General features: G+C 39.2%; 1 protein-coding gene across 4 annotated transcripts in view; it reads right to left on the reverse strand.

Moving 5' to 3' along the window:
• ARHGEF7 (Rho guanine nucleotide exchange factor 7) overlaps positions 1–24,960 on the reverse strand; it is a 109,935-nt gene that overhangs the window by 34,953 nt on the left and 50,022 nt on the right. For all 4 annotated transcript variants that reach the window (XM_080364065.1, XM_080364066.1, XM_080364064.1 and 1 more), the window contains 4 exons: positions 22,479–22,567; positions 14,777–14,871; positions 14,388–14,483; positions 6,126–6,248 (listed from right to left, as the gene is read on the reverse strand). In XM_080364065.1, the coding sequence (XP_080220191.1) occupies positions 6,126–6,248; positions 14,388–14,483; positions 14,777–14,871; positions 22,479–22,567 (403 nt within the window). The remainder of the gene's footprint in view (positions 1–6,125; positions 6,249–14,387; positions 14,484–14,776; positions 14,872–22,478; positions 22,568–24,960) is intronic.

The raw sequence follows: 24,960 nt of genomic DNA on the forward strand, positions 1-24,960 counted from the left end.
AGCAGTCTGCTCAGGCTATATCAACCTGCTACCTCTACAGTTTCACAGACATCACATATTTGGCAAAATGCACATTATTTTAGCTCAGAGCTTAAAGCAAGCGTCCTTTACTTACTGGCAAAAACCAAATACAATACAGAACATAATGGAAAGGTCTACCTTCAATGAAAGATGGGTGGGCAAAAATACTGTTTGAATATGACAATAGTTCACAACTGGTTTTTTTAATTAACAGCAGCTTAAAAGCCAATGTTGTTGGCTTAGGAGCACAGCTGCTTTGCCAAAGACAAAGGCTCTTTCATGTCATAATTTCAATTGATGCCTGCAAGTACCACACTCTCCTAGGCAGTATATGCTAAATAAAATTCTGGCCCAGAGCTAAGCAGTTTTTTATTTTTTAAAGCATTATTCATCTGAACAGGAAAAACTTTTGAACAGTGAAATCATCAAGTTAGTCTCAACTGCCTAAATAAGCAGCTTTTCAGAAAGAGGCAGCTGAGATTTGAATTCACTACTTGAGCCATTTCACAGAATAAAATGCAGAGAAGCACACAGAAGTGCCGTGCTTCATTCATCCTAAAATCTCAAGCTGAAGAGTTCTCTCCACAGTCTGCGACAGAGTTAGTTCCCAGCTTGAAACATTGTAAAGGTCACCATGAAAAGTGTCTCTGAGCCCTATTAATATAGCCAAATCTTCCTTAGTACAGCTGCCTCAAAAGCTGCAAATCAGACTAGGGGGAGGGAAGAAAATGAGTTCAGATGTGCCTACACAGTAGCAGAAGAAGAAGAAAAAAAAAAAGCCATTTAACCTGGCAACTAAAAACATTTATGTTTAAAATTACAACTTACACTTCCGAAGCAGGTCTCTGTTTGTAATAGATGGAGCAGGAGCTGTCGCTGCTGATGGGTCTGAGGACTGCACACAGGCACCGCATTTTGCCAGCACGGTGGCACCGTTCGGCTCAGCAACCCCTCAAACCCGCTTTTCACCTCCCAGTGCTCAACCTCCCAGCCCAGCTCCTCTCCCTGGGACTGTTCTCGGTGTCTGACATCAGCCCACAACCCTCGCAGCCTCCGGGATGCGCCCAAGCGGGGGAGGCACAAAGGGGTTTCCAATCGGAGTCGATCTCTATTTCTACGCTCGGAGTAATTGTGATGTTTCAGCTCCGCAAATTTTATCGAGACTGCTCAGTCTGTGATGCAAGCATAGAATATGCTTGGGACATGTTATCAAAGAACAGGAGAATCCAGCCAAATTAATGCTTGAGCAAGCAAAGATTTGTGAATAGCTTGCTTTCAGCTGAAAACTGGCTTGATGCTTGCCACTTCGCAAAAATTTAAAATAAAAAAAAAGGCAGCCAAAAACCAGTAATATATGCCTATGTTTTAATGAAATTCATTTTTCTTTTGGAAACATTTTTCTTCCCTTTGTTTCAAAAAAATAAATGGTGTTGTTTAAACCAAGTTAGAAAGCTTAACCCTCCCCCCAATAATTACATACTTTATGCTGATTACATTGGGTCTGTACTCTCCGTATTTCCTCCAAAGAGTTTTATGGCCACTGATCAGTGGGGCACATTAAGATTTTTTTTTTTTCATTATGTTATCCACCCTTCAGTGAGTTCTATACTCAAATATCTTTCCTCTTGTCGTTTTGGACAAAGTCCACATAAAATCCCAGCCCTAGCTCCTGTCTTGTCTTTTGCTTTGCTTGAGATTCTCCTTGCACTGAACTTTGTGGCTTGTGATCTTCCACAAACAGTAGGGAACTCCTGTGACTCCTTACTCAACTACCCATTTCTGGACTCTGTATCCAATTGGGTTTTTTAATTGGAGAGAAATTCATTTTTCATGCCTTAAGTTGCTGAGCCTATTTCTTTTACTGGAAGGCAAGCATTATATTTATGAGCAGAAGCACACAAAGGAAGCAATGCTATTTTGAATAAACACTATGCCCTCAAGGAAGTCCTGCTCTCACCAGCTAGAAAAATTCTCTCCTAAAAAAATAATACTGTATTATATTGGATCACCTGCCCTTGGACACAAACTGCGATTTTCAAACAAAACTATGGGATATTAGAAACTGACAGTTCATAAAATGGAGGTAAAGAGGTATGACTGTTATGAAATAAAGTAAATAAAATAGGGATCACGTACAGTCGCGCTATAGGAACTATGAGCGAAAGCAATAAGGAGAATGAGCCAGTGGAAACATGCAAAAGACTGAGCTCCGTCAGAGCCACCACCCAGCGCTACCGGGCACACGCCAGCTCTAGCCAGTGGCTTAAGACACAATTAGAATACACGATGACAGACCTAAGGAAAAACGACTTAGTTCTTAAAATTCTTGGTTCATTACACAGAAAGAATTTTAATTCTGGGGAGGAGGGGGTAAAAAAATGCAATGGCTCGGAAACAACTCCCAAGACAAAAAGTACCCACCAAATTTCAAGACCGTATAAAATTGGAGAAATTATGTTGAATACCAACTCCTACACCCGAATAAAACTTACAGTGCCACAAGTGGAACTAAGAAGAGAATCTGTTCCCAAACTTAGATTTTTTTTGTTGTTGTTGTTCTTATTGTGATTATCAGAGGCAAATACAACCTCAGAAACATGCAGTTCTGGAACGTGAACTCCTGTATGGGCTGTATTAGGTTTTACTCCCATTTCTGCATATTCACGTACACCCAGGTCTCTGATGCTATTCATTTCAATAGCTTGACTACTAATAATTAACATACGGAAACAAAATATGTTTGCAGCTTTGAAGATTGGAACATGAAAAATATTTTATTCATTAAGTAATATAATTAATCCCCTTTACCTCCAACTGTGTATTTGTATAAATACACACATGTATGAACACATAGATGCACTCATCCCCTTATTTTGTACTAATTGAATTAAAAAGTCCCATGTTGCTGCAACAACTGATCAAGAAGCAAATGACAAAGACGTAAAAGAGGAGACACAAGCTGGCATTCATACTGAATGGCATTTAAAAAAACCCACAACAGTCACATTCCAATTGAATGCCCCTTTTAAATCCCCAGTACTGTCATTTAGTATTGACTTCAGAAAAATGCTATTAAAAAAAGAAGCTTTTGACTAGAAGTCCAAAATAATTCTAAGTTCACATCAACTGGTTTTATCTATACATATGCATACACACACCATCTTTACCTGGTGTCAACAACATTTTAACAGGCACTACAACATTGCTGTTACAGTGATACAACTGGTTAAAGAAACAATATAGCTAATGCTTCAAAATATAGCCGTTTTCATTTAAGTTGCTTTTAGACAGTGTCAGTAAAAATACAGCAATAAAACTAGTATGTTTTACAGAATGTAAAAAAAAACAAAAGAGAGATAAAGTTTCATCTCAGGCAATTACATAGGAAATATTTTGTTTCTTTTTTGTTGGTACAGTTCCCAACAAAAGCAAGTGAACTTAATAAACCGCAGAAAATGCTGACTTTGTGACATAAGAATCTGACTTAAAATTATCTGCTATGCAGATAATTTCAGAAGTACAGTTAATGCCTATCTGTTGAGTTTATGAAGCACACAGAGTTCACAGCAAGAAATAATCTGCTGTAGACAGTAAGAGTTCACGTTTCAAATCAAACCACTCCAGACTGCTCCTTTTTCTCCTCTCTCTAAAACGCTACTGAATAGCACAGCTGTTACAACCATGATACTTAACTCCAACAATTCAGCAAACATCTATTTCTCTGCCGTATTTTTGCTGGTATTAAAACACATGTAATGCTTTTGGACCTTCTGGTAAAACTACACCGCAAAACCAGCCAACGAATCACTGCTGTTTCTTAAAACTCTTCCACCTCGGTCTCTGACATCTCTGAAAATTTCCAGTTCAATATTAATCTAATATTCACTGCAGTAGAGTTGTTTCATTATTATTACTACAATCATGACTATCCTCAACCCTCACAGTAAATTTTACATCATTTACTAATGATGCTTTTACACAATAAAAGTGTTTCAACTAAGTAGACAATGGGATAGTTCTTAGTATTTCCATTTTCTTTACGCCTTCAATCGGTTTGTTATTCTTGACAGAGGTCTTGGTTCTTCCTACCTTTAAAACAATGTAATTAAAAGTTTTCTTGTATTCTGAGAGGAAAAGGTTCAGAACTGCTTAAAGCCACCTGCTGATTTCTTCATGGTAGCTGTCTCAAGTAGAATTTTTACTCAAGCCACTTGGTACCAACAGCAACGGTGTTCAACAGAAATGAAGTGCTTAGAACAAAAAGCTGGGGTAATTAAAAAAAACCCAGCATTTACTTCTGTTGACTCATGCCTGGCAATACAATAGCATTAAACAGAAAGCCGTTTATCACAACTTAACTCCACTTGAGCTATCTCTTACGAACAATACAATTGCTTTGAACCTACTTCCATATTTGTATTACTTAACTGCTCTATGATATAATACTTCTATTAACTTCACCAGGATTTGATATCAGGGCAACTTTACAGACCAGAAGCCAATATTTTTAAGACAACCCATGCTAAAAGCAACACAGAAGAGAAGAAATTTTACTCTTCACCATCTGCAGAACAAATAGCTTTCCTTCCATACATTTCTATCAGGGTTTCTCAGAAATGGCTATTCTCTCTTTTTTCCAAGAGTTCTGAAAGTTGCGATAATATTACACAAATATCTCCAAATCTAAAGAGATGTAGATGATCACTTTGCTACTACTTGCCATATTCCATCTATAGATTAAATCCCAGACCTCTGTATAGAAAGAGCATAAAGGCACAAACAAGTCTAAGATTATTAAAAACTCCATGGGCATGGATCACCTAAATATTTTACCATTTACAGAAAGCAGTACTAGAAGTAGGCCACCTGAAAGAAAACAAACACTAAGGGGTTTCATCAGGGCATTTTAAACATATACTGTCTTGTTTAATTTTAATTTGTCATTGCTTCTGACAAAGAAAAATCCTTCTGCTTAAATTGCAACATCAATATGCAGCTTGATTTTTCAAAGTGGGGTTGGAATACAGTTGCATGTGTTACTAGCAAAAGCGATAGTTCAGAGTATTTGGTGGCTAGAAATTTTTTTATTTACGCTGTTATGAGTAAAGTTCACAAATTGTCACATATTGTTGCTGTTAAAACAAATGCGACCTTTTAGGAGAAGCTAACACTTTAGAAAACAACTCAATTACGCTGCTCTTCGTTTAGGAAGACCTAAGAATACTCAAAATACATTTACTTTGGTCCATCACAACAAGACAAAAAAAGGACGGGAAAAAGGCAAAAAGAACAGATATTCTGCATTTGTCCAATGTATAACGTTTACAAAAAGGTCGTGGTTCTATCCTGCGCCACAAGCAAACACAAACAGCCCCAAATTAACAGTTGCTGCATCAAGTACTCATCAGGAGAATAGATAGAACAGGTCTGTGAAAGCAAAGTTATTCAATCAAATTCTGGCCTCAACTCTCTTCACTCAATGCAATATAAGGCATCTTCCACGCAAATTCAAGGTCAGTCCCAAAGCTGAGCAACTTCCATCATCTTAAATCAGCATTCTACTTCTTACAAACAGGAAATACAAATTTTGTAAACCTGAAAAGCTCACACTCCTTCCATATCACTTGAAAGTAAAGCAAAGTGTATATCTTTATAACATTAAGTACATGCAAACATACAGGCTTTTACAGGGCTAAGTTACAGTTCACTAACTGTCTACTAGTATTCATGTCAACTATGCTGTAATCCCACAAACTTGTTTTGATCTTGATGGTTTTTTTAAACAAAGATGCCAGTCAGTACAGTTTGTACTCAGAGTCCAGCATGTGGTATTCTTTAAATGAGAAAATGCTCTGAAATCATTGATATGTTGATAACACACTGCCAAAAGTGATGTGGAACAGCGTTGTGTTGTGGGGTTTGGTTTGTTTGTTTGGTTTTGTTTTGTTTGGTGTGTGTGGGGTTTTTTTTTAAATATACATTTTTTTCTTGAACAAGCTCTAACCGTACCAAACACACGTCAAAAGAGACATCACAGCTTTACAACAAGTGTATTTTATGCAGTTTTTTTCTATTAGACTTAAAAGACGGCAAAGTAAACATACCTGTGTTCTGTGAGAACATTTACTGCTGATGGATGGTTGGCACAGTAGGCAAGGTATAAGCTTTTCATTTGTGGCATCAAATTTAGAAAACACCCTCCAACTCTCTGCTGAGCTTCAGGCAACCTAGAAAGAGAGTAATAGAGATGGAATTACTGTGATAATTCTATTAATCTAATACCAAACAGACACAGAAATAAAGCCTGGGAAAGCAGTCTATGCTGTTTTGGTTTTGTTTTGGTGGTGGTGTTGATTGTATTTAAAAGACAAGCAAACAACTGATAGCTTTATGTTGTCACTGACCAGCAACAATACCTTTCTCTTTGTTCTTTACAGCTACAACCCTGTAACAGTCAAGCCTGATTATGCAAAACAGCATCGGCAGCATAAGGTACATATCTATAAGATAGTCATTAAGCAAATTTTTTTCAAGAATTAGTGGCAATTAGCAACTTCTATTGGAGTTTGGTTTTCTATCAACTTATTGATCTGTCTGAACAGTTTACTATCAACTTATATATGTCATACCAAATCTTAAAAGCAGTATTTCAGCACTTGGACAAAAACTGGATGGAACAGCAACAGGATTCTCTTCCTCTACCATACACCAGAGAGGATAGGCTTAAAATATTCATTAAAAGATCTAAGTACCATATTAAGTTCTTATAGCACAAATAGATGCCAGTTACAATGCTGTAACAGGCTGGTTTTAGACAATTGTCACTCATCTTGTTTTTTTAAGGACCATAAAGCATTTTTATGTCGGTTCATAACCAAGGCAAGACTGCTACTTTACCACCATAAGTACAGAAATACTTCCTGTAACTCATACTTTCTTCATCTTTCATGCTCAAATGCAACAAATTTGCTAAGTAGTGAAGGAAAAACCTCACAATTCTGTTCAGAAGAGGTTATTTTGTCTAGTGTAAAATGGTTCTTGAATAACAGCAGTATCACTGACTTCAGAAAAAAAAAGGTGACTCAGCAAGAGAAACAGCATTTAGCAGAAAAGCTTACTTTCACACAGTCTTGGTGAGCCTAATCAGTTTGGATCAGGTTTGTCAGCAGAATATACACACGTTTATTCACATAAATAAGGGAGGACGGGGTATGAAGAAAGCAGTGTATTTTTCAAAAGGTTGTAGCAGGAACTGTCATCTCAAATTGCAGTAAGAAAATATTTAGAGTATAAATATGTGAAATCGGTTGCGTGGCACCAGCTTAGAACTGGTACAATCAGCAAAAAGTAAATGTCCGACTTCTGATTTTGCATCTATATGGGGTGGGGGGGGGGGGGGGAGGCGAGGGAGAACAAGAAAAATGCAACTTTTCCAGTCTTATTCTTAGTATCTTCTTAACCTGCAGACTTCAGATGCAAATACAAGTACACTCACTTTTTTTAGATCTAAAATAATTTTCAAGTTAAACACAAACTGATGGAAAGAAGAACATACTCTAAGCAGCCACGCTTTCTTACTGCTGCCATAGCACATACCACATAGCACATTCTCAGAACTCAGAATGCTTCCTATGTGAGAAAGAAAAAATTGAACAATCAAGCAAACAATATCGTAAGGGTGTCAGAAAGGATGAAACCCTATTATTTTCTACAGAGCAACTCCCACGTGAGGGGCTAAGCCTCTTCAGCACTATATGGCCAACTGCCAGCTGTATAACCCACGCTGAAGTTAACCAGAAGAAGCGACACCGTTTTCAGCAGTCCTAGAATACAAGCTTGTCCTTGGATGCCTTTTCTAAACCTATTGTACAAAATGTGCAAGGAGATGAAATGTTTCAATTTCGCCATATATTTCTTCTCCTTGCATAAAGATTGCGTCTCCTGACATAAATATGCCCAGTCTTTGCTTCAGTCTGTTTGCAAAACAAGACGAACTGAGGATTTTGTTTTGTTATCACCCATTTGATAATGCTCTTAAAACCAGTATTCCACACTGCTCTAAAGCCAGATGAGTCCTCAGTAAGTACTCAACAGATATACTGCCAGCACAGTCAAAGGGTTTCATGCTAACACTGGTTCCAATAATCCTCTCTGGAAGAATATTATTTTATTTAAAAAAATACATATTTTTTAAAAAAGTCAAGATTTTCTGCAATTGTCCTGAACATGTGCATAAAGTCTCTAAACATCAATATTCACTGTATTCCCTCTGAAAAAGTGAGATATGCTCCAGTGAACCCCATTAGAAAGAACAGTTCAGCTTTCCAGGACAACCACTCCCCCAGGCAGGGGATGTTTTCATCTTGCTCAAGCACAGTCCTCTTGTCCCACTCCATTGGTTGCTCACAGGGATTAATTTCAAGTTTCAAAACAATAGATCTGTCTCTTACTAAGCTGCTCAGCCCCCCTGTACAGTGTGGGAAGACCTACCCAGTACAAAGCCAAAACTGATTATACAGGTGTTCAGAACACCAGTCAGAGGAAACATGCTTCCATATTTGAAGGTAACAATCATTACAGACACACGGAAAACCGCAGCTGAATCCCCACCTAGCACATCATGGCAGATAGAATCATACAATCATTTTGGTTGGAAGAGACCCTCAGGATCACCGAGTCCAACCATAACCTAACTCTAGCACTAAAACACGTCCCTAAGATCCTTGTCTAAACATCTTCTAAATCCCTCCAGGGATGGTGACTCCACCCCTTCCCTGGGCAGCCTGTTCCAAGATACACTCCGATCACATTATCAGTGCTCCTTACATTAAAGTCTAGGGCCTGTATTTTATTGTCTGCATCCTTCTTTCTCTTTCCAGAAAAGCTGAAATTCTGAAATCAATAGAGTGGCTGCTCTAACAGGTTTTTAGGGGAAAACCAGGAGCAATACCCAGCATATGATTCTTACAGCCTTGCAAGCAGTATTTCCTGCCCAGCAGCTGGTCCCCTTCAATAAATCTAAGCATGAGCTAATAATACATTCTTTAAGGAATAGATGCAGCAAAATTCTCGAACTTGGAAGACATACTCAAGGCATACAACTCAGTATTAAGTAATAAGAGAAGCCAGTAAGCAGTTGCTGAAAATGGTTAAATTGTGTTTTCATGCTGTAGTGCTGAGAGTGAATTTTGGCTGTTTGCACCAAGCAGACATCTGTGTCTTCTCAGTCTGCTGTTCTTTTAGCAGAATGAAAGACTGACATTATTCTCTTTTACATGTTGCACACTCATTTCAACTTTATACTGCACATTCTTTGTTGAATTAAGATGATTAAAAGACTTCATGAGGGGGTGGCAACTCATCCCCTTTGACTTTTCTAATCCATGCATTAGTTGCAAGTGTTATACTATTTTTAGAGGAGGAATTAATAAATTATCTACTTCCTTTTAACTGTTGGAAAAAAAAACACACACACACCAAACAAAACAATTTAAAGTCTATCACCACACTGCATAAACCTTTCAGTAGTTAACGTGTTCTGTAAAGAGCATAGTTATTCTACAATTTATTCTGAAGCTGTCATCCCAGTATTGCTTTCATATTTGATACTTTAATTAAAAAGGAATTGCACATTAGTATTATATTTATACTCATATAAATGATAATAACTTCAGTAACAACAAGGCCAAAGCCATGTTTTGATTCCATTTAAAGAATTAGAGAACCATAACAAAGCCTCTGCTGTTGTACGCATGCTAGAGGCATCATCACACAACTGCATCTCAACTACCTAACATTATCTGCTTGTTGGAGCTACATCCAATAGCTATCAGTCCTGTTTCTCCAGACTTAAAACAAGTTCTCACTGTATGACAATTTGTGAAAAGAAGAAAAAAAACTTGTTGCTCAATCATGCTTACTTTAAGATTCTAATCAAAACCATCGATCAGAACTGAACTAAAGCTAGACTAGCAGTTGACAGAGAAATAATGACATTACAGAATATCTATTTACGTCCTGCAAGTTCTAAAGAAATGTGCCTTAGTTTTGGTATCAGTGGACATTATAATATCCTGAGAAGGGCTGTGGAAAATGTGATGAATCCAGACAAATTTAAACACAGACTAACAGAGGCAATTTTAAAAGAAAACTAGATAACAAAATGTAATCAGCATTGGATGTTTTGTTTTTTAAGGAAAAGATCAGGTGTCCATAAATTTCACTTGACTGTGAGGTTACCACAAGAGTGTCATGCAGCAACATATGTCCCTGTATATATTTGTGTATATATAAACACACACCTGCAGAACCTGCCACAAACTGGAAACTTTCTGTTATCTGGGTGGCATTTTCTGCTCTTCCCCATCTCCTCCCAGAGAAAACAGAATCTCCTGCCCCTCTCAGCCTCCTGAAGGAGCTGGAGCATCAATGACAAATTTACTACGTTTGCAGGAGGTCAGTACAGAGAAATGGCTCGAACGTAAAAGCTGATGGCAGAGAAGACCCAGAACAAGTGAAGGTCTGAAAAATTATAAAGGGATAACTGTGATTAACAACTCTGCACAAATGGAGGCACTGTGCAACTTATTCACAATCCACCGCTCTAATTTTCAGTTCTCTATTCACAGCCATACCTTTCAGTATTTGTCTGTTTGCCTTCCCTCTCAGACAACAGTTAATACGTGCGCTTGTTTCAGGCAATCCGAAGATACTATGTTCAAATTCACTTATGCTGATAGCCTCATTTCTGTTGATACAATAACCAAAACCAGGTAATATCAAGATAAAACCTTAAAAGACTTAACTAGTATCTGCACTCCAAAACCAAATCTGAAACACCGATTAGTTTTGGATGACATTTAAGCAATCTCTGTCTCACACCCTGACCTCCTCCCCAGCTTTTCTCTTTTTAAATTCCCATTCCACTCCAGGATCATCCTAGAACATGAAGCATCTGCTTGCACTCAAACACAAAAGAAAAACAACACAGTTATTGTGACTGCAAGAGCAGAGACATGAGGGAAAGAGAGCGCAAAACCCAGCTATGGCTGTTACGGCACAGAAGGAAGTCTGTGATACTCCCTAAAAGACAGCCAGTGCCCCCAGTTTGCCATAGAGGGGATGATACCCAAGCAGTTCATGCAGGCTGGTGTCACCAGCCAGCCTGTGTTGTATGTGTGTCCCCTTACTGAGGAGCACTGCCATTGACTGGCAGCTTCTATTCCCAGGTGAACAGAAGAATTTTTTCTTGGAGCAGGAGACATCTGTTCAATCTCCTACTATTATACAATAATACCTAAAGAGCAATATTTCCAACAGACATCATCTAGAGTAGCCCAGAGATGACCTGACGGACACTGACTTTGTTGGTTCAGAGATTCCTCTGCTGCGTGTACCATGGGAGAGCTGAGCTTTGGCACTGGATCACAGATCTGGAAAGAGACCTAGAGCACCAGGTCACTTCCTGTCTTTGAGAGACCAGAGCATGGAGCGCTCTTGCTCTGTTTACTCTCAGAAATCCACCCTTTTGCAACTGAAGACGCCAGCAGCATCCCTCTGCCTTGTCACTTACAGCTTTTCCCCATGCATCAAAGCACATTTGATCAGTCAAAAGCCACAATTTTGAGGCAGACCAGCAGAAGATTCTCACTCACTGCTAGTTAGACTCCTTTCATATGCCACTTCTGTTTGGTGAATAAAGAAGTCACAAAGGCAGCAGTTAACCCCAAGCAAACCCGTGGGGTCATGCCTGGCATCCAGGCAGGCAGAGAAGTGTCATCCCAGGGCTGTGACAGATGGAGCAGCCCACAGGAGCACCACAGGGACAACGCGATTGAGGCCAACCCTGACACGTTCACAGCAGACAAACCTTCAGCAATGCACCAGGAGAGTTTTAAGGCTGGGGATGCGGTGGGAGGGCAGCACGCCATCAAAACCAAACCACATCCCCAAACAATTCCTTCCCCTAAAACATACAAAAAGCCCACTACAGCATTATGTGTTCTGAAAACAAAACAAAAACCCCACAACATTTGACATCACGAGGATTAAACAAGCCAACACAGCATAAAAAGTTTCTGTCAATGAAGTACATGCCTCTTAACTTGTACATCTATCAAGAGAAAAATCAATTGACAAACTGACTCGAGTGGGGTGTGGAATTCAAAAAACATTCAAGTCTCACGCTCAAGAAGAGAAATTCGTCAAGCAGCATCAGCTGGCAGCACCACAAGTGGCATTTGGTCATCCTGACACGTCAGGTTAGAAAAAAATAGCACATTGGCTGCTGCAGTATGAAGTGCTGAATGATGGAACTATAAGCCCTCTGCCAAAAATAAAATAAAATGATAAATCTATTCGCAGCCTGGGTGCTACTCTGAGTTTACAGAACAGGTTCAGCAGCCAAAAAAACATGGCAAAATGACAAAAAATAAGGCATCAGGGCAAGCATTCTTCTACATGATGGGAATTATGATGCATTAGATTCAGAACAGGAGGAAGGTGGACAATCAGTTCAATATGCTATGATGAAAATTAAACTGAAAATACAACTTGGCATGACTAGCATATTTATAAAAAGAAAATAACACAAAACATTTGCAGCAACACTTCAATAACCCTGGGGCATCACTTCCTCTGCCCACCTACTAGCATCCATTATGTTCCTAAAGTATTACACAGCAATATTCCACTTGCCAGGAAGAAGAAATAAAGGACATGATGATGAGGTGCTCTAATACAGTTTACATCAAGGAAAAAATTCTAAATAAGCTTTCTGAGCTTGAAGCTACATTATGGTATCACATTAATCTACATCCCAAATTAAAAAGCTTGCATTAATATTTGTTTGAAGGCATACACTCTTCCACTCTTGTTTTTAAGATCACCTTAATCAAAATTTTTTAAAGATAATAGGTACTTACTTCATTTCCCAAACTTCTGATTCACAAGAACGAAATAATGGTAAGAAGACAGTGAGACAATAAAATGCAGTGAAAAGAGAAGAAGGGAAACTTCTAACCATGTGAATGAATGGTCATTCTCAGGGATTCAGACACCTAACTGATCAAGTCTAATTTGCCAGAAAGAATATCCTTCCTTCTCAAATGGTGTGGAAGAAAGGCCATTTCAAGAACACTTCCATTCCACTGCTGAATATTCATCTAAACTACACTGCCCTCCTTCCCATTCTCTCCAGTCCAAGTTGTCTACAGGCAGAAGAAAGAGTGAGAAGCCAGGTGGCAGGAGGACACAGGATCCAAATTCAGCTACAGACCCAGGCACACATTGCTGCCTCAGTAAAGACGCAGCTCGTACTTTGTCATGACAAAGCTTCCTCTTCACACAGAGCAGCTCAGAGGAAAAGAGGAGGGAGAAGTCAAAATAAGACACACTGAGCTGATCCAAAATCCACTGGTGCCAAAAGAGGTATTTTCTCCTCCACCCAAGACATTCATTCCCTCTCACAGCCACATACTCCCAGCAGACTGAATCTCATCTAAATCCTCCATAGTAATTCAAATTACTAACTTGGCAGAACACAAGCAAATTTGGATTAGCAAGTTGCCTTAGCTCACCATGTGGTCAGACAAAACCAGAACACAGGCAAGGGAAAGGATGCAACTGAGTTCAAGAACGGGAACTCCACTTTCAGTGGAGTTTAAACACTAGGTAACTGTTACGACAACTCAAACATGGTATGGTCACCTTCTTACTTAGACTCCCAAGTGCTGAGGTATAAGCTGAAAAATATCCAGGTACCACTTCAGCTTAACCTATGGAAGGAGGATGGGTGTCTTTATCCCCCCCATTCTGTGCTTCATGCTTCCTATATGGTACAATATAGGCATCAAGGCTATTTTTTTATTCGGATTGCTCTTTCTGACTATCCTGCATGCCACTCCCAGCACATTTGGATGCCCACCATTGTTCAAGACAGACGAATACTAAGTTCAAGCATTCTCAATACACCATCCTTCATCCAAGTCAGCCCCTCCTCCACTGTTCCACTACAACATAAGGTCCCTTCATTCTTTCTCTAAGAAAATAATTGAAATTCATGCTTCTAAAACAAAAAACCACCACTTTACTACAACTTTCCCAGTGGTATGCAATTGCACCTGGGAAATTCAGAAAGTTGTTTTCAAACTACATTAAAATTCCTACATCTGCAATTGCATCTTAGAGCCAATACCTATCTGTGCAAGCAGTCGATGCATTATCCAAAAATCTATTACTGCACTGCTGTAGCAAATATCCTTTAAGTGAGAGGAACAAAAATTATGTCAAACAACACACATGACAAGTAAAATAGTAAAATATTTGCTTGTTATAATTTTACATTATCTGGTATGCATAGTACTTACTTGGTGCATTCTTCTAAAGACTGTACAAGCATTTGCTGGAAAGAACTTATTTCTTCCAGGTTTCCCATTAAATATGAAGTATTCGTTGAGTTTAACCTGGAGCCAAAGTAAATAAAAGGCGTTTAGGTTTGCAGTTATTGACTAATTGTGCTCTAATAAAACCTACAACCTTAAAAGAAAATGCTTACTGGTTCTTAGATCAAGAACCAGACTACTTTAGTCAGCAAACAAACTGAATAAAAAGTAAGCCCTGTCTCAAGAATCTCACAATCCACAGAAGAAAAGAGACATTGACATTGAAATTCTGACCATGTAAACCCTCCCCAATACAAGAAACATCTCAAACTTCATTTTAAAACAACAACAACAAAATCTCAAAACAAACTCACTTTTCACTGGCTTGCAATGATCGCAGGTAGTTTGAAAGCATTGTTTGTAGCTCCTTAGCATATTCGTTTTCTGTTTCTAGTATATTTTGTAGCACCTACAAAAAATGAGAGTTGGTAATTGGTATTTTTAAGAGACACTTCAAAATGTTCAAATCAACACCAGTTTTAAAGCATGCTAAAGTTTACTTAGCACTAGGAAGACTTAAATGAGCGCTCCTACATTAAAAGTTTAAATATTAGCAAGAAAGCTTTGAATGCTATACATCCATGAAATTCACAGGAAAAACCCCACCACCCACACACAATAAGCCATTCTTTAGCCATATACCAAAACAAGTGGTAAGCTAACAGGGATTTCACTGCACTTACAACTTTTACTGTAAAATTTGAAAGCTATAAAGAACGTTCTTCTAAAGTTAGGGGCAATTATTTCTCCTATGTACTTCAGAACAGCCAAAGATCAGAGATTGGTAAAGCACAACAGAAGTTGTAAGAGAAATGAAAAATTAGTGTCTTAGTCTCAATTACAACACATTACAACTAATCTCGCTAGCAAAGCGTTTCCTTATTCAGATAAGCCGTTCTATCTAGAAGGTCTGAAAATTAACAGATTTATAAGTATCAAGTCACTGCCAACTTTATTTGGCAATATGATTAGCATTATTGCATTCTTTTTAAATGGGGCTGCCTAACCTTCCACTGGGAGTGCAATATACACTACCAGGAGAAAACTGCAGACTGATACAAAGCCAAGAATTCATAAAATATAGCACACACTTTGGTTTTTTTGGTTTTGTCTTTGTTTGTTCGTTTTTTTCACTGAATATAAATGAAACAACTGGAATACCCCCAAATATGTACAACAAAACATTTTACTGGGTCCTGTCCCAAGGAGCCCACTTTAAGATATCCTCCAACATATTCACATCAAGTTCTACTGTGCTTCTAAGCCAGCAACATATTTTTTTTGCCTCCAAAAAGTTAACGATTTAGCAAGAGAATCATCAGAATTAAATGTAGTTCAACTAATGTAGCTGAGCTTTGAAAACTTTTTGCTGTTCACTGGTCGTAAGCCACACCACAAACCTCCTCATTTTGCTACATGCCATATTTGTTAAGCCTACAGTAATATCTCATTTCAGCATTTATAGTAACGACTGTAATCGAGTCCATTATGCACTGTTGTAGTCAATACTCTTTCTTAGGAAATAAAAAAAACCATTCATTCCTAAATGCAAACCTGATGAAATAACTTTAAATAGTTCAGTATGTCAATGAAGAATTCACTGTTCCTTTCATTGGTGTCATTGATTCTGCTTACTCCTTGAATGCTGCTATTCATTTGGAGAGAGGGAGAGAGACCACTTTTGAGTTCATTCTTTTGTTGGAAATCTGAATCCTGAACTGAAGATTAAAATGTCTCCATTCTCTGCTAAACACTGTGACAGAAGAATGTCGCAGGGAAAGTTATGGCTTCTAACTAGGAAACTACAGCATGAAGTACTATATAGGCACACAGATTTTAGAAAAGCCACGGTTTTCTTGACCACCTAGACCAAGGCAGGGGAGAAAAAAATTCCACGGATCACAGCACTAATTAAACCCCATACTCTCCTACATATATATAAACCAAGAAAAGTCACTGGTTGAAATGAAAATGTAAGAGTACTTTAGGATCCTTGACATTCAAAACTGAATGCAAGACCAATCTTTTCTAATATGGCTTTTCCTACAAAAATCTCCCAGCTCAAAGTCATTACACAGCCATTAGTAGAAAAAAGGAGATTGAAAGCTGAGAACATAATCGCAGCGTCCTCATGAAACACTGAACAGCATTAAAAGACATTCAAAGATAAAAATCAACAGATTTCCTAGAGATCTTGAAAAGTTGCACCACTGCTCCCTTTTCTTGAAGAGTATTTCCATTTTTTGCTATAAACATCAGTCTGAAAAGCTTGGAAAAAAAAAAATAGTTTCATATTGGACACAATTCCATTATTTTTCTCTGCTAGTTTGGATTTTTGAGGATCCTCTTCGCAATACAGAGAATACGGGATTGGAGAAAAAAGACTTAAAGGAGAGGGAAAAACAAAACAAAATCAGGAAAGCTTAAAAACTAGAATTACCGACCTGGTAAATTACTGGAAAAAGAAAAGAAATGCAACTATAAATAAAATTATGCTACAAAGCCTATGCCGAGTACTAGATACACTTTATAGTGCTTTATGTTATTGTAGTTCAGCGTTACACAATACTTTAGATATACACAGTTTTAAACACCTCCCAAAATACATTAAATCTATTTCTTTTTTTTCTTCCACTGTATACAGCATTCTTTTGCTTTGAATATCTCTTTAAAAAAATAATCTTGATAATATAGCTCTAAAACATGAGTGCTGTGAAATCTCACATCCTTCCACAGCTTGACTCACCCACCTCACCAAGAAGCTACGAGGATTAAACGCTTGGACTGTCCCTTGAAGTGCTAAGTAGTCAGTATCACAACTCACTATTTTGGCACCAGAGCACCCTTACGTTCCTCACATCCACGTCTCGCCCGCACGCTCTAATAATCACCTTTCTTCCCTTCCCTGCTTTCTGTGCGTTCTGGCTGCTGCAAGACCCCATGAGACCTCGAAGACCTTGTTTCCACAACGGCACCACAACATTTGTACAGATGACAGCGGGTACCCAAAGAGCAGCATTGAAGTGGCAGCTTTTGCAACCCGTAGCGCTGATGAATGGCAGGCACAGACAACTGAGCTCATACAGCACGAGCTCCCTCAATCACACGGCGTGGAGAATTCAAGCACGGTTAACAATTCCGTCACACAAAACGCCAGCCGCCTCCCTAAGGCAAAAAACTACCACCCGAAAATGGATTTTAAAAATGACCTACATGAAGCTGATTGCCTTCCAAATCAGAGGGAGAAAAGGCAGGTTTCACAGCTACAGAATCACAGAATGGTTGGGGCTGGAAGGGACCTCTGGAGATCATCTAGTCCAACCGACCTGCTAAAGCAGGTTCACCCAGAGCAGATCACATAGGAATGTGTCCAGGCGGGTTTTGAATGTCTCCAGAGAAGGAGACTCCACAGCCTCTCTGGGCAGCCTGTTCCAGTGCTCTGGCACCTTCAAAGTAAAGAAGTTTCTCCTCATGTTTAGATGGAACCTCCTGTGCTTCAGTCTGTGCCCATTGCCCCTCATCCTATCATTGGGCACCACTGAAAGGAGTCTGGTCCCATCCTCTTGACACTCATCCTTGAGATATTTAGAAACTGATGAGATCCCCTCTCAGCCTTTGCCAGGCTGAACAGACCCAGCTCTCTCAGTCTCCCATAAGAAAGGTGCTCTAGGCCCCTAATCATTTTTGTAGCCCGCCACTGGACTCCCTCCACTAATTCCTTGTCCTTCTTGAACTGGGGAGCCTAGAACTGGATGCAGTTCTCCAGATGCAGCCTCACCAGGGCAGAGCAGAGGAGGAGGAGAACCTCCCTTGACTGGCTGGTCACACTTTTCTTAATGCACTCCAAGACACCATTGGCCTTCATGGCCACAAGGGACATTGTTGACTCATGGCCAACCTTTAGTCAACCAGAAGTCTCAAGTCCTTCTCTTCTACACCTGAGCATGATCCTGTAGCACACTACTGTTTCATGGGAGTAGAATGGCACTCAACTGAAACATCATGTACTCCAGCAAAATGGTGATCCGTGTCTAATTTTCCTAGATCATGAGAAACTGAGAGATGAACCCCTTAAAACAGGCCCTCAAGAGGGGCAATGTAAGGCACCATACAAGTATACCATATTTCAAGGATCCTCAAAAACTTTCATGAACTTCAGTAAACAAAAACTCTTGGTCCAGCTTCTGAAGTGTGGCCTCAAAAGGAGTACTTATTTTCTATCAGTTCTCAAACACTTAAATGAAAAATGAGGTCATACAAACACTCATACTACGGAGAAATTTGCCAATTCCTTTACCTGCTTTTAGAGTAGCTACTTAATCTCCAGACAATTGTCTTGTAAGTGGAGATAACCTAATTTTATTTTGTGGCACAAAGTTTTAAATTCTCAATGGATCTCAAGTGAAAACAAAACTCAGAATAATGCCTGCTCAGTCTTCAGGGAATAACCTGCAATAATATTAACACTTCTTCAGTAACAAGTTACTAAATTACTTCTACATGCAAAATGCTTCATGCCTGACCACAAATCTGGTTCATATTAGACACTGCTGTAAGACCATCACCATTTTACGGAGGACAGGACCTTGCAGCACTAGTCATTCTCTACTAACCTGCATTCCTGAGCCAGGCAAAATATAACCATATTTGGCCTCAAGTTGCACCAGGGGAGGTTTAGATTAGATATTAGGAAAAAATTCGTCACAGAAACGGTTGTCAGGCATTGGAACAGGCTGCCCAGGGCTGTGGTGGAGTCACAATCCTTGGAGGTGTTTAAAAGGCGTTTAGACAAGGTTCTCAGGGACATGATTTATTGCCAGAGTTAGGTTGGGTTATGGTTGGACTCAGTGATTCTGAGGGTCTCTTCCAACCCAAATGATTCTATGATTCTGTACACGAAATGTGCTCTGTCTTCTCAGCAACACCTAATGCAAAGTGCAGCTAATGAAGCACACTGAGACCAGAAGGTATGTGATTTGTGTTATGAACTTCAGATGGAGTTCTGTGAATCCATAAAAATAAAGAACGCATTTATAAGGGGGTGAAGAATGGAGGAAAGTGTTGAAAGCAGTCTCAGCTGTATATTAAGCACCCTTCCCTCAGCCTGTCCCAGCCCTTCTTCCAGAAAGGGAGATAGATCAGCAGAGTCCCTCCCACCATTTGCTGAACCTCCTCTTAGTTGCCCTTTGATTTTGCTCTCAGTCTGACAAAGGCACCCACAGGTGCTGCCGGCACAAATCCTTCCCTAGGAAAAACAGCAGTAAAATATCACGAGGTTTACAGGGTCTCAGTACATACCGATATGGTTGAAGATAGCCATAGCTTTAAAAATAGCAAGCTGTCCCACAGTACCAGCCTCAAGTGATGCTTGCTAGTCAAGAGAGCCTTTAACACAGATTTTAATGCTCACTCTTTAACCTGGGCTACATCCTTTTAGCTACCAGTAGTCAAATGTTTATTTGGAGCTGATCTGGTTTTCCCTTAGTATGAGCTCAACTTTGTTATCAGTGCAGGCTGATGACAAGACTTCTAGCACAGGGAAGTCCCATGTCTGCAGCTTATGAATTAAAATACAACAAAAACTCAACTCACAGATTAAACTGCTTACTCTTCAGTGAATAGGTTTGCTATCTGTCTTATCTACATGTAAAAATCATTATATATTTAATAATTATTTAAAATATTATATTGCCATAAAGCACTGTATTTTTCAATAAAACATAGATGCTAGCCAGTCTAATCTAGGATTTAGGCACAGCAGTAAAGTCTTACTTCTCTGAAACAAAGGGCATGCTACAGCACAGCCTCTCATTCTTCAAACAAAAAGAATAAAACAATGAGCTTAAAAAAAAAGTGAGGGAGGTTACCACACTGTGGAATAAAGTGAAAATAAAACAATTATCCAAGTCACTGCGGGCAGACTGAAGAACAGCACTCTAGGGCCAGTGCTTTGATTTACTATAGATTATTAACTGGTCATTTCTGCTGCCCACAATGTATCATAAACAGTTAATACATGCAAGCAGTCACAACAGTGGAAATCTTATTACATCAGTTTAGTGCACCAAGAAGTTACATCTGAGCAAGATTAAAAATAATCTAATGCCAAGAGCAGGCAGGATAGTTACCAGTTTCACAATTTGGTTGCCTTTTTTTTTTTTTTTTTTAATTAATCTACTTTAAAAGCCAGCTATGGCTGTTTCCCAAAGTATATAGTAGCTTGAGTCTCCATGATTATGATAGTACGTTATCCAGGAAAAAAGTATAAAAAGCACACAAGCCAAATGTGACAATTCAAAATTGCATAGCCTTTTATAACTTAGCCACTTTACCTATGGTTTTAGCCAAATTCAAACATTTACTTCCTATAATTTTCACTGAAATACACTACCATCCCCCGAAACAGCCTGTATTACTCTTCCAAAGTAAAATATGCAAACACAAGATTGATTTCAGTTTGGACACAGTCAAACTGGTGATTTAGGTAAGCCCAAATTAAGCAGCTGCAACCTGTACTTTTCACCACATTATGATCTACCAGGGAAAAGATAACACAAGATTATATATGAGGCATGTATTTACCATTGACTAAGAAAACAAACAAACAAACAAACAAAAAAAATCCACAACCCACCAAACCCAAATCTAAAGGGTTGGCATTCAAGAGAGCTGCCAATTTATTTTGATTAAAAATTCAATAGATATAAACATAGATTAAACAGTATGAGCAGTCTTCTGCCTAGCGAAGGAACTAAATATTTTCTTCGCTGCATTCACTTCAGTGTACTTCTATTGAAAAACACAGGTTTTAACAGGAAAACAACAATAGAGAAGACATATTTTGCTACTACACACTCCAGTAACTTCGAAAAAAAAAATACTAAAGGGTTATAGTGAAAATCAAAAATAAAAAGGAAAACTATCTGATATTTTGTTGCTGGATGTACCTCAGTAAGATCATTACTTCCTGCAGTTTGCAGTACCTGTGCCTGCAGGGGTACTTTCCACTGTGGCTACCAAGTGTGGGATACAGTAGCCAAAGAACTGCATCCCTCTCTTTACCACAGCAACACGTAAGCCAGGGGAAGGAGTATGAGGCTGCTCAATTAGGGGTAGGGGACTTTAGGCAAAATTGTTCCGTTCTTCCAGGTGGCTGGTGTTATTCATGCCACAGCCTCAAGAGATGAAAGCATAAAACGATGCTTTATGATCCCTGGTAAAAAGTGACAACAATGACGGCTGCTTCAAAGAAAAGGGAAAGAAACCTTGTGGTTTGGTTTTACACCAGCAGGGAGCAGTGGTTAACAAAAACAGTAAGATGCTTTTCACTTCCCAATATATACAATGTTAGTAAATAAAGGATTCTCAAAATGGTTACAACAACACTTTCAAAGACAGAGTTTGCTATGTTCCATACATCTACTAAAGATGTTCCCTACATCTACTAAATCTACTACAGAATTCTGAATACTAGGTTAAGAATTCCTGGGAATGCCTGGCTATAGTGCTTTTGCTATGAAATCTATTCACCAGTGCAAGGGAGACATTCCCAAAGTTAATAATTAAGCTGATTTATAAGCATAAATATAGAGGAGGCAAATTCATCAAAAATGTTCAATCTCTTGTTAAACAAAAAGGACAAAAATACTCATTTTAACACAGCAGAATTTCATTAATTCATAGAGACTGGGGAAGAATGATTGCGTATTTGGGGGATAGGGGAGAGAAGGAAAATAAAAAACTAGCAAAGCATATAAAATGAGCATGATATATTACATCAATGCCTATTATTAATTTAGTTTAGACTATAATTTTGCATCATGCTTAAGAATCCGTATGTGTGATATTCTATTAAACTAATAATGATCTTGTTTATATGAGAATTCACTAAACCCCCTATCTAGTTTAGGCACTAAGGCTCTGGCAAGACTGCCAAAATTTGCGTGGACAGAGCATTTAGTTAAATGACGTTCTACTGTACATAACAGCTCACATGGAGGAAAAAGGATCACTCACCACATTGTAATAGCTTTTGTTAATTGCAGACGTATCAAAGCCTTTAGGTGGACTCTTCAATGTACCTGATTTGGGGGAGACCGGTTTTTCTGAAATGCAAGATATTCGTGTGTCAATGGGGTGCAATTTCATAGCTCAACACTAGAGGTCAAACAAACTGCTTTAAAATATTAATCATAAGATAGAGTGAAAACACTGCTTCACTGGCAAATGTGCATGCTTGTGCTCGAAATTACTGGTAAAGGATCAAAATGGTTCATATGTTTACAATGAATAAAACTCTGCTCTCAGTGAAGGCAAGTAGAAAAATTCCCATTCTCTCTCCTGAAACCAGAAAGTCAGTTAACAAACTTAGCTTTTCCAAAATTATGTTTTAAAACCAAAATATTATCACAGACTGGAATTTAAAAATAATCAAACAACAACCAAACAAAAAAAAAAAAGCCACGCACCACAACAGGCATTTCCAAACACTACACACACTTTCAAACAAAAGTAGTATTAAGTTTTAATGTCAATTTAATGAACTCGGTAAAAGCAAATGAGCAATCAAAGGCTGAACATACCAGAGGTGGGACATTACACACAGTCTGGTTGAAACTGAGAATCAAAACACTATACAAATAACAGAGTTACTTACCAGATGCCTATCCCAGAATAAGCTCTTTTAAAACAAATTATCTTTATTCTTAATGAAGTAAAAATAAACATGCTTATGCACTTAAGAACAGAGTCCATTGTAACAATAAATGCAGTCCTTCCTAGCATCCCATGGTGAATTTACCCCTCAGTAATGCATGTTCTTCCTGGAAAGACAACATAAGTCTGCAAGATCAAAACGACAGTCCTGAGAGTTAATTTGAGTGCTAACTCCCAGAACGGAGAGGCACAGAAAACACTCCTAAAGCCTCCCACCTCTACCATTCCTCTAAATCAATCACAGAGGAGTGAAGATGAGGGAAAAGACAACCAAAAGCATCACGCTACATGCTGAAGAAAGGGCAAGTAAGATTTATAGCCTTTTTGACCTCTCACACTTGACTCTGCACACAACCAAGAATGCTTGTGAGACTGTATTTATCAAAACATTAAAGACATGATGGTGTTTTGGTTTGTAATAAGCAGGCTTGTCTAATATGAACATTTCAAGTAAGTATTTGAGTCATTTGTATCCAAACAGTAAAATGGCAGATTGCCAAAAAAAGGCATCATCAAAACGTACCCACTGGAAGTTTTACCTTTATTTTAACAGCAAGCTCCTGCTCCAATCACATTTTAATGAAGATATATGAATAATTTAACTCTAGTTTACCTGATACCTCAGGCCACTAAGAATAAATTATGCAAGACTCAAATGCAGACTTGTCTTGCCAGGAAAAGCCCAGTCAGCCACGCTAAGGGCCAGCTATGGGAAATTGCCATGGACAGTAAAGCTGACCAGGGAAACACTGCCTGAAGTGGAACAGCCCACACAGTCCTAGCCTTTGCTAGATTGTATCCTGGGTAATTTAAGGCTTCACCCTCAGCAAGTTTGCAGGCAACACCAAGTTGGGTGGGAGAGTTGATCAGCTGGAGGGTAGAAAGGCCACAGAGAGGGATCTGGACCGGCTGGATTGTTGGGCTGAGACCATTTTTATGAGGTTTAACAAGGCCAAGTGCCGGGTCCTGCACTTGGGTCACAACAACCCCAGGCAGCGCTACAGGCTCAGGGACAACTGGCTGGAAAGTTGCTTGGTGAAAAAGGATCTGGGGCTGTTAATGGACAACAGCTGGATACGAGCCAGCAGTGTGCTCAGGTGGCCAAGAAGGCCAACAGCATCCTGGCTTGTATCAGAGATGGTGTGGCCAGCAGGACTAGGGCAGTGGTCATCCCCCTGTACTTGGTGCTGGTGAGGCCCCACCTCAAATTCTGTGTTCAGCTCTGGGCCCCTCACTACAGGAAAGACACTGAGGTGCTGGAGCGAGTTCAGAGAAGGGCAACAAAGCTGGTGAGGGGTCTGGAGCACAAGTCTGATGAGGAGCGGCTGAGGGAACTGGGGCTGTTCAGCCTGGAGAAAAGGAGGCTGAGGGGAGACCTTATCGCTCTCTGCAACCACCTGAAAGGAGGTTGTAGCATGGAGGGGGTTGGTCTCTTCTCTCAAGTCAGAAGTGATGGGATGAGAGGAAATGGCCTCAAGTTGCACCAGGGGAGGTTCAGATTGGATATTAGGAAAAATTCATTCACAGAAAGGGTTGTCAGGCATGGGAACAGACTGGCCAGGGAAGTGGTGGAGTCACCATCCCTGGAGGTGTTTAAAAGGCATGTAGATTAGGTTCTTAGGGACATGGTTTAGAGGTAGACTTGGTAGTGTTTGGTTAATGGTTGGACATGATGATCTTAACGGTCTTTTCAAACCAAAATGATTGTATGACTCTTCAGGCTGCCCAGTTGCAGCCCCACAGATGCTGCTATCTCAGGCAAGCTGACTAGAGCTACACGCCA

The sequence above is a fragment of the Nesoenas mayeri genome (assembly GCF_963082525.1).
Source record: "Nesoenas mayeri genome assembly, chromosome: 1".
Lineage (NCBI taxonomy): Eukaryota > Metazoa > Chordata > Aves > Columbiformes > Columbidae > Nesoenas > Nesoenas mayeri.